Raw genomic sequence first — 11,537 nt, 5'->3', positions numbered from 1 at the left:
CCACTCCTGGGCTCCTCTCCTAATTTCAGTCCCACAACTTTACTTAGCCTCTTCTAAATCTGATTGACCACTCAAATTTTGAGATTGATAGCTAAGATCTAGTCTTAAGTACATGCACTCAAAAAGTATGGTTTACAACAGAATTCACAATAGTTTCTATATTTGTGGTACAATTTATGAAGTTGGTACTTTGTAGGCAGAAAGGAACTGAAAATAGTTTAAGCAGCTGAAAAGGACAAACATCTCTGTTCCTTAAGAGTACTACTTTTGTAAAAAATCTTACAGTTTTCACAGAGCATTAGAAGGTAAAATACAAATGAACAAATGTTATCCATCTTTCTACATGCCAAAAAACTGGCTGTATCTCCCTTTTCAAAAGTGCTTTGTTACTTTTTATCAAGCCAAAAAAAAAAAAAATCAGGACATTCTAACATTAATTACATAGACTTCATATTTTTTTGTTTCAATTTATTTTCAAATGCACACTGTAACTGTAATAATCCATTGTTTTAGAGTTTTTCCCCAGCAATTAAAAATTGTATTAGCCTGACTTGATTTCTCATTCTTCTGATGACAGATAAGAGTTTATGAATTTCAGACCAATCCACTTCTACGATGAACGTCCTGTATATTCAACTGATGCTTTCTCATAAACACATAGGCTAACAAAAAAAAAAAAATAAAGCTACAATCATCCAAAAACTGTTTAAATTGCACAATTCATAATACCACCACACAATTCTTAAACATCATACAAATGAGCATTTAGTCAACCTTTTACTTCTTGCAATATGTAATAGTAGAAGGGAACAAGCATTCCTTGCCAACTGGCAAACTAATAGCACTTCAACAGCTAACAGGGGTGATATTTTTCCTTTAGCCTGAACACTACAAAAAAATTTTTTAGAAGCAGACTACTTCTTTCACAGGTAAAAATATACTCCAATATTACAAATAGAAATGAATGTCCATAAACCAGAAAAAGTTACAAATTAAATATCTCCCTTTCTCCACTCCAGCTATACCACCAACCTCAAAGAATAACTGGCCCCTGCAAACAAGGGTCTTCTTCAAAAGCACCACTGTCCATATTAATCAGATATCCTCTTCCTCCTCTGCCCGGTTATCTGAGTCTGCTTGAGAAACAACAAATAATCTCTCATTTTTTATCCTTTCAAATGAGTTTTGTGCCTGGGAAGTTCAGGGTCTCAACCATTTACTTAGAAACATACTAGATACTCCACAGAAAATGTGCAACAGACATGACACTGGCTTGAAAACCTTCCAATATAATTTTGATTGTTACATTAGTAATAATCGCAATCATAATATTAAAAGTGATTATGATGATGAACTGCAGTAAAAGACCAAGGGATAATTTTCTTCAACTTTACAGTATGCAAGTATAGCAACACTATTCTATGAATAAATTTCAAAGTGGTTTTATTTTGTAAGTCTACCATCAGGAAAAAGTTTTTCAATTTTAGAGGAAAAAATTGGACTGACTGTTTGTTATAGCCAGATTACATAAATTTAAATACTTCATGCAAATGAGAACAAGACCAATTCTGGAAATAGAAAAAACTGTGTTTACATTTAATTTCCAGGTATTTGTAACAAGAAATTAATCACATTTTTTCCACAAGTCCAACAGGGGATTTTTAAAAGTGGGCTGTAGTGCGAACAGTTTTTATACATATCTGATACAAGCAAGAAGCAAACTAAGTATATTTGATGACACTTTCAGTGGTATTTACTGTTCACTTCCAGCTCTCTGAGCAAAATGTTTCCACTGCAATTGGTTTACTCTCCTTTTAATTAAAAGGTAGACTGCAGAGCTAATAAAGGAAAAACAATTAGAATATTAATTACACCCAGTGCAGAAATATTTAAGCTCTCCTGTCATTGTCTTGCCATAGGGCAAGGCAATTTTAAGACATGTTGCAGCATGAACAGATACTGTTTCAGGAGTCAAAAGGCATTCAGACTCAGGCTTACAACAGCCTTCAGGTGAAGGCTCGTAAAACAAATTCCCCACTGATAAAGCTTTAGACAGGCAGGTCTGTGCCCGGAAACTTCCTTAGATATCCACATCCTGCAGGGATGAGAACCCAGATGCATGTCCCTCTCTCTGACATGCTCTGCCATTGGCCTTGTGAGTTTGTCCCTGCAGCAGTATAATTTCAAACCGAGATTTACAGAGCACCTCTCTCACATTTCTCCTTCCATTCCATTTCAAAACCCTGGTGATCAGCACAGTCTTGTGGGTATAATGAAACATGCACTTTATGTCTCTCTGGCACAGCAGACCCATGAGATCATCATGTTCTTTATGGAGAAAGCTGACAGTCCCAGTTCAGTTTCTCAGATCATCAACTCTTCCAGCTACATCTGCAACACTACTTTAGTAAATCACCATGCAATTGCAAAAAGGACATACGTGCACAAAAAATAGATGGTTGGCTGAATCAGCTCTGTGTATGCTTGGCCTATTTTATGTTCTTGTTCCAGCCCCACAAAGCCTTTCAGTCTAAAGGCTTCTTTAGACACTGCTGTAACAGTGTAGTGGCAGGGATTAGCTGCACCACTTCCTCAAATCCAAGATAAGCCTCAAGTTGCTTTGTACAAAGCTAACTTGAATATAAGAACAAACAGCTAAGCCACTGGTAGAGTCTAATTACTTGAACTTGTTTGTTTGGATTTTATTCCAGCTGAATTCTTTAAAATCAGAGAATCACAGAATGGGTCAGGTTAAAAAGGAACACAGAGGGTCATGCAGTCCAACCTCCCTGTTCAAGCAGGGTCATCCTGGAGCACATGGCTCAGGATTGCATCCAGATGGTTCCTGAATATCCCCATTGAGGGAGACTCCACCACCTCTCTGGGCAATCTGTTCCAGTGGACAGCCACCCACACAGTGAAGAAGTTCTTCCTCACGTTCAAGTGGAACTTCCTGTGTCCCAGTTTATGCCTGTTGCCTCTTGTTCTGTTGCTAGGCACCACTGAGAAGCACCTGGCTCCATCCTCTGGGCATCCTCCTTTCAGATACAGATAAACATTGATGAGGGCTCCTCTCAGTCATCTCTTCTTGATGCTGCATAGGCTCAACTCCCTCAGCCTCACTTTTAGGAAAGATGCTCCAAAAGAGATCCTTACTATCTCAGTGCATGATACTTTTCACTACCTAAATCATATAAACAAATTAATAGTCAATTACATAAATGAGATACTTAGCATCCATAACAGTGAAAAGGACAGTAACTTCCACAAATATTGGAGAGTCCTAATGCTTGAAAAGAAGTGCTTGCAGATCATGATTTTTAGCTAAGGAGGCAGCATCCTACATTGACTTTTATCTCGTGGTTTATGTGTGACATTGAGTTCAACAAAGCAAAAGGTATGAGAATTCCTGTTTCAGGGCATCCTTAAGCGACTGTCTCTTTTAACCACATTTTCTAAACAGTTCTAAGAGTCTAATTACAGTCTGCCACCACATGGAATATATCTCAACAAAAATGAAAAGCCTTTTAAAGTTCAATTCCTTTTAACAACAGACTGCTTTTGAAATATCATTGAGAGAGCACTGTGATAGTCACAATGATTTTAGGAGCATTTACCATTGAGACATTCTTCCACTTCAAAGCAGACTGAAGCAGTGACATACACAAAAGCTGACCCACACACCTCTTCAGTACATTAAGAAATAAATCAACAACTCAATTTTAATAACACCACTACTAAAAACTGAAATTGCACCATCATAACCAAACATTTTTTTTCTTTTTTTTTCTTTCACCTTAAGGATTAGCCTGTAACAAATCCTCTCTGTAGGTACAGAAGACGTTGCTGACCTGGTTCAGTTCCAGCTCTGCAGCGGCCTCATCCAACCAAGCAATAGCTCCACATTTGGCAGTTGGTTTATTCTATGCATGAAATCAACTTTCAACCATATGAGAGCATGAAGACATCCACCAGTCACGGGCTGAACTTACTGATCTTGGTCTTCTAGGCAACTTTTGCAAAGATGATCTACTCACACACCAGCAAGCTGATAAAATTTATGAGTAACCCAATGACTACAGTAAGAAAGATCCCTGTTGGTTCTACCTTATACAACACAGACTGGCAGTAATGGTAATAGATAGAGCTTTTCACTTTATTATTTAGACAGAGTAGCAACTTTCTTGGAAGCTCTGACATTGAATTTGCATTTTATTTTGTTATAATAAAGTTCATGGCACAAAGAGTGTGAACTACATTAGAGAATTAGGCTCTTCAGACAGATATAAAACACTGAGAGTGTGGAAGAGCTGACTACTTGATACACCAAAGTTTTATGGACATTTTATTTAACTTCTTTTTCTGACATGCAAGTCAAAAATCACAACTAAATTACATCTTCCATGGTACAGTGTAACTTGAACACATTAAAATAAATCAAGGCAACAAGGTCAAGAATTCCAAGAACTAAATCAGGTGCGTTATTTATTTCAAGAGGATTTAAGAAAGAATGAATAGCACTTGATAGCCTGTAAAACCCATAAGCAACATACAATCCTCAGGTTTTTACTCCTTAAAATGTTATGTACAATTACCTTAACAGAAGTTCTTTGGGTAGTTTTTTGTTAATAAGGGCTTCATCATTATTTGAGAAAACCTAGAAACAGAAAGAAAAAAAACACTATTTTAAAAAACAACAAGAAAAACATCTTTTGAAGAGGCTATTCACCTTCCACTTAGGTGCTTAATTCTCTTCAATTACTATTAATATCAAGTTCTCAACATGTTAGTTGCCAATACTATAAAATAATTTCAATGTACAGAACAAAGCCACAACCCCATATACACCTGCTCTTCCCTAGTACTAATTTAACCACACAGAAATTGTGGAGCAACTTAATAATTATGAAGCCAACACACTTACACTGCACAAAGATGTATTTCAAGCAGTAGGGAAACTTCAAGCAAGACATGTACAAACACACAGCGGCTGCACAGTCCTAAAACTGTCCCATTACAAAAAAAAAAAAACTGGACACTTCCCAGTTATTCAGGTCCCTTCTTTCACTGTCTACAGCGCAAATACTTTGGCCCAGGCATGTGAATATGGATAAAATATAACTGTCTGTACATTTAAAGAATTTAGTGCCACAGATAGGATAGCAACTGCTATGTAAGCAAAGTAAGCAGATCAAAAAATGCTACAAGAAAAACTGAAAATACCTCTCACTCAAACTTTATATAATTAATACATATCCTAAGAGAGAAAAAAAAAGAGAGAGACTAAAAGAAAACACCCAAGGAGAAAAGCAGGCAATACTAAAGTTATATAGTCAACAGCTAAATAGAAAGACTAAAACAAAGATATTGACCAGATTTACAACTTGGTCTAAATATTTAAGTTTGAGAAATTTTACTACAGGAACACAAGCACTAAACAAAACAGAAGGTGAAATGGAATTTAAGGAACCATGGCAAAGACTGGAAGATGTCAAAGTCACAAGCAATCATTTCCTGTGCAAAGAGAAGAGCTTTAGGGAGTTCATTTGCTGTCCATAATACCAGAAACAAAAACTAGGAAGAAGGATCCAAAACAGATGAGTTTTCTGAACACTAAAAGGTAAACATGAAAATCACACAAAACATTAAAACAACTGGAAGAAATCTTCTTCCTTTATTAAGCATATGCTGTTCTTGACATCAGGCTATTGTTGTTCATCCTACTATCCACACACATTGAATACTTGGAAACTATTTGCTTTGCTTCTTGTTTAAAAAAATGAAAAAAGAAAAAAGGTCCATAAAAGCAAAGAAAGAAAAAAAAAGCCAAATATAAGCTTGGCTTTGTCTTCATAAAGGAAAGGAGACAGCAAAAATTACACACCTGGGAATCTTGAAAATATCTCCCAAAAAAATATGGTAAGATTTGAAAACTTGAACCTCATTCTGGCCACTGCCAAGAACCTTTTTTCTCATCCAGTACATCCTAGACTGATTTCAAGTTTAATTGTATACTACTGTTTCAATTTTGACACAGATTTCTTTACCCACTACCTCTGTGCACGGCTATCCACACCTCTAAAGACAATAAAGTTGTCAACTTTCAATTAGACTGACAAGTTTAATCAAGCTTCTTCTTCCAGCAACTTTAGAGCAGCATGTTTATTCACAGACTGGGGACTACAGATATTCAAAGCATAAAACAACCATGAACACATATTTCAATAGGACAATTCTAGCTCCACTCCTTCAGAGGAGAGGCGTTGGCTTTAAGCACTTGCACATGGCTGACCATAGGCTCAGCTTTGTTCTGGTTGTTTTAGATCCAATACCCATTGCTGCTGATACTTTCAGCCTTTAGGCTGAAATATACCATGTACATCAATGACATTTTTAGAACTGGTTGACTGCTTCTGACTTTGACAACTCATAGGTTTATGAATTATCCACATGTGTGCCATTTTTATATTATATACTACTGAAAATTTGCAGCTTGGGGCCTGAAAACAATAGCATATATTGAAATTTTTATTAAAAGAAGTGTCTGTATGCCTAATGGTGTTTACAGCAGAACCTCATTCAGAAAAAAGGGGCATATATGCCATCGTCATAGAAGTTAGGATCCCTAAACAGTCAAGTAAGGAAATATTACTTTGCAGTGCAGGTTAGGAACATAAATCACAAAAAAAGGATGTCCACCTCCATGACAGCATGCAAAGTCTGTGGCAAAACAGACAAGCTAACTTACATCTCATTAATTCTGTTTGAGAATCTGAACATTCAGTATCACAGAGCTAAAAATCCTCTTTTAACTTAAATTATTCCATAGCTGCAGATAATGCCTCAAACATTACACCATCTAGCAGACACATATATGCATAAGCATATATTTTTAAATAAAGATACTTTGCAGAGTGCTACTAGTTTACATGTGTGCTGTCACTTTGCCTGCATAAAAAAATCTAACTATCCTTTTTTTTTGCACCACAGATTTTCAAGTACACAGTAACATGGAGATATATATACACAGAGACATACACACACAAACACACACACACATATATATATATGCTCATTGTGTGAGGATAACATAGGATTTGAGTTAGTAAGGTAAGAGGCAAGTTGGTCTAAAGACTTGAGCATGCATTATAGCTCTCTGTGTTAAACAGTATTTTCAACTACTCATCAACAGAAGTGAATTGGCTACAAATCACAGCACAGTAGTAAGTATTGTCCCACTGAGGCCAAGCTGAAAAGCTAAACCTACAACCAAGCCAGCAACTCTTAGGAAAAAAGCTTATCATGTTTATGTTTATGTAAGAATATCCTAAAGTTAAAGTTGGATGGACAAACTATTTTGAATACATGACTGCTTATCTGATCAATATGGTTCATTTAGGAATCCCAGTTAAAACTGGAAAAAGCACAGCTTTTACTACATACTATAAGACGTGTGTGACCTGCCCAGCCACACAAAAGTACCACACCTGCCACATCAGCCACAGATGAGGTCACAAACACATTCAAAGCTGTTTTCCCTCAAACAGCAATTTTTGTGTGTTCTTGTACATGTTAGCAGCAGTTCTCATATTATTGTTATGGAATAAGCACATCCAGGAAAGTGGAAGTGTCTCTTTATAGTACTCTTTTACTCTGTGAAAGTTTATCAGCCTCCAGAGCCACATTGCATTTTCATCCCAGAAAAAGAGAGGGGCTGCTTTAAAGGCTCCTCAATAAGTTTTCCCCCTAGCAGAGAACAGATGCAGGACAACTGGAGGAGTCATTTTCTAGATAAACATTTGTAACATGATTTCAAATGCATGCAAGCAGAGAAAGAAGACAGAAGGTGCAAATGACAATATATTCATTGTTTGAAACAGTTTCTGATGATTTAAAACTTCCATTAATGAAGCAAGAACCCTAGTACATTCATGTATTGTTCTTTTTATTTTTACTTAATTTTTATTACATAACCTCTCATTTCAATTTATTAAAAAAAAATCCACCAAAAACATTCAGTTAAGGAAGTGTCTGATCACTGTAACAAGATTACAGCATTCTTCCCAAATATCATTTTTTTTTCTTTACTCACAGATCGTGGTGACAATGACATGCCCTCAGAATACCTGTACACAATAATCCAAAATAACAATTAAGAATACCCTGAACATACAAAGAATATTTCTCCTCTCGTTGCTTTAGTATTTGGTAGCAAGTTTGATTGTGTTAAAGATAGGGTATCTCAAACTCTACAAAAGTATGGTTTTAAGTGTATAAAATCCCCAAATACAACAGACAAATGTGTGCACAAGGAAAAAGGATACGATTGAACATATGTAATAAACGTTACTCTAAAACCAGTGTCAAATTTCCTGTAAACACAAGAAGAGTTACAGAAGATCTCTAGATTCTAAAAGAACTGCAATAACAAATAACACAAAACAAAATCCACAGTAAAGAGAAAAATGTAATTCCTTATTACTTGAATCTTGAGCCATTTCTTACATTCCTTAACTGATCTCTCTTGGTAATATCTTCACTGTACTTTTGGAAGATTGGTCATGAGCTAAAAAGGGAGTATTTTCTTTAAAAACTACCTGATAGCTTCTTACATTTAATTTCTTTAGCAACTACATTTTTAAAAATTTCTTTATAATATAAACAAAGCACCCATTGTGTAAATCTGTGAAACCCAGAAAGGATAATTTCTCCATTTGAATTCCCTTTCCATATTATTAAACATACTAATTGCCACTCTCCTAGAACATTACTTCTTGGTACACCACACTTAGCATGCCACCGTTGAAAGCACCACATTAATCTCTTCTGGTCTAGCAGCTAGTGATAAGGGTCTCCTGTTTTCATCAGAATTAATGAGATGAAGAAAGCTTTTCTGATAGAGCTATTTCAAGATCAAAATAAGGTTATACTACTAATTTTGGTGACAGTCCTTATATATATATATTTTTAAGCATGTAATTTCAGTTGTCATTCAGTCCTCTATTGAAGAGGACTATTTTCTTAACAGATGAAACAGTTTTGGTAGCAGCTCATCCATTATGGCTCAGTTCCACTGAGATATTTATGTATCTAATTTCCACTGAAATCAGAGTAGATAAGGACTTTCAACCTGTCAACTTCTCAAATCAAAAGTTATTAAAAACCCAGACTCTCAAAAATAGCCTTGCTTAGTAGCATGCTAAAGGAATTATGGGCAAAAGTAGGTTTGGGGAAGATAAAGTGTGAAAGACTCTAAAGAGCATCAGCAAAAGACATATATACTGAAAACAAGGCTGAAGTATTTATCAATTCAGGAAAAAACCCAATATTGGGTCATTTTCACCAAAGAAGACAATAGGCTGGAATTAAACCCATATATTTCCTTCCCTTCTATGGCTGACAGAGCACACACACATCCTATTTAAATTGTAAATACAGCCATATGTATAAAGCATCAAGTCTTTCAGGTTTTCACGGGAAAGAACAATTTTTATTAAGTATTATCCATGCAGTAATAGGCATGGTAAAACCAAATTTTAAAGGAAAATCCTGAGAAAATAAAATTAAAGTTTTAATCAGTAGCTTGATGTTAAAGTTTTGATCAGTAGCAGATTAAAGTTTTGATCAGTAGCAAATTAAAGTTTTGATCAGTAGCAGATTTTTGTTGCCAAACAAAACCTAGTAGCTTGCTGCACATCTCTCCTCCTCTATTGAGACACTTAATTGTTGCCTGTGCAGTTTTCTTTTTGCCATGGTATTGAAAGCACCTGGTGCTACAGTGGTAGGAAAGCCACGAAATTGGCTTTGCTACCCAGAACAGCTCACAAGCAAACTAAAGTAATGAATGGCATCCTAAAAAGTTCTCTATTTAAATGCACCACAAAAATGGAAGAGGAAGAAGAGGCAAAACAACCTTCCTTTACCATAAATTTCAGATTATCCCATGTTACACTCTAGCATAAGTGTATAAAATTCCCTATGCTCAGGGAATTGCTGCTAGCTAGGGCTTCCTCCAGAAATGTACAATCAATGCATCAGACAGGCAGAACCATTTAACACCATACAAGTGGCAAAATGTATCCAGGCAACAAAAGGAGCGTTAGACAGGATATACATTGCCAACAGAACTGAAGAAAGTGATATTGAAGACACAACAGCTGATGACTGCTGCTAAACTAGAACCCATGGTAAAGCTTTCTATATAATCAATAAAAATTATAACACATCAAAATGAACCTTGAAATGCAATCCCATCTTGAACCAAGCTTGTCTACAGCACAGACAGACTGGCAAAATCTTTTATTTCAACAAACAGATACTGTCTGCCCTCCAGGCTCTTGTTCCTATGCTCCAGCTGTTCACCCTTCTCTGGCTCAGGCTATGCCTTTGTGCATTTTAAAATTCAGCCTTCCTGGCCTGCTGTGGTTGCTAACATTTTCTTCCCTTTGGACACACACTGCTAGAGCCTAGGGCATGGTCTTCAGTAGCCTTACAGCTTCCTCCTGGCTGCCAGATACCCCCTGGATCTTTTGTACTGGTCTTTCCTTGGAGTATTTTCTCTTCTAATGTTGTGATGACAAATTGAACAAAAGCAACACCTCACATCAAATACTTCTGTTCTTATTGTGCTGGTCATCTTAAAGAGTTAAGGCTGACATTCAGAGAACATCAAATGCACCTGAGCACATCTCTCTGTTTTTCCTTAATGTTTCCCAATGACCTAAGGCTGCTTATAAGGGCCATAATGCTCTTAAAATTTCCCCAGAATAAGTGCTGTTTAACATAATAAAACCTTCCAGGCAGAAGCAGCTGGCCACACTGCCCACTTTGCTGCTTGATTCTCTTCCAGAAAAGCCATCATTCTTGTTTTGCCAGCACTGGTATTCATACCACATCATTCACATTTTACTGGAGGCATCAGCCTGGCTCTCAAGGCCCTGTTCCTACTGGGTGACAGAACAAGGTCACTTGTGAACCTCAGAGCTGAGGTCCACAGCTGCACAACTCTACCTCGAGGCCTCTGGCTGTTCCAGCTCGAGTGCCTCCCAGTGCAGAGCAGGAGGTGCTCGAAGTTGCCTTTCCTGCTGCCTCCAAGCCATTGTTTGTTGCTCAAACAGCTCTCATCACCCTTTCCTGTGTGTTTTTCTCAAGGGCAGTCACCTATTGCCAACAACATTTGGAAATCACTGCTCAAGCCTCTTAAAGAGAACAGCTTCATTCCTGCAAGCAGCCAGGGTATTAAGGTCTAACAGGTTAACCTGACCTGTTAGCTGAGATGCCCATACCCTAATGCAAGACTCACCCTCTCCTACTAAGTCACCAAAGAGACAGCAATCCTCTGACTCCAATGGGATAGCTCCTATATTTGCTGGTTAGAAAGAGGAAATCCAATGGTTTGCAGATTAGTGATTGACCTAATTACACACAGGCCTAAAATTCAGTTGAAAGATAACATTTTATCAATACTTGCTATCATGTAACTGGTGTTTGGTAGCCAGCATGGCAGAAAACACTATGTTCAATCTGAAACCTCACTA

At 36.9% G+C, this 11,537-nt stretch overlaps 1 protein-coding gene across 1 annotated transcript in view; it reads right to left on the bottom strand.

Moving 5' to 3' along the window:
- The window catches only part of FBXL2 (F-box and leucine rich repeat protein 2), a 50,752-nt gene that overhangs the window by 32,608 nt on the left and 6,607 nt on the right, over positions 1-11,537 (bottom strand). Inside the window, exon 2 of the mRNA XM_031059588.1 lies at positions 4,596-4,657. Coding sequence (XP_030915448.1) covers positions 4,596-4,657 — 62 coding nt within the window. The remainder of the gene's footprint in view (positions 1-4,595; positions 4,658-11,537) is intronic.

This window comes from Geospiza fortis, unplaced genomic scaffold (genome assembly GCF_000277835.1).
Source record: "Geospiza fortis unplaced genomic scaffold, GeoFor_1.0 scaffold120, whole genome shotgun sequence".
In the NCBI taxonomy this organism is placed as follows: Eukaryota; Metazoa; Chordata; class Aves; order Passeriformes; family Thraupidae; genus Geospiza; species Geospiza fortis.
Note: the sequence above shows the minus strand (reverse complement) of the source record. Positions and strands in the feature narration are given on the sequence as shown.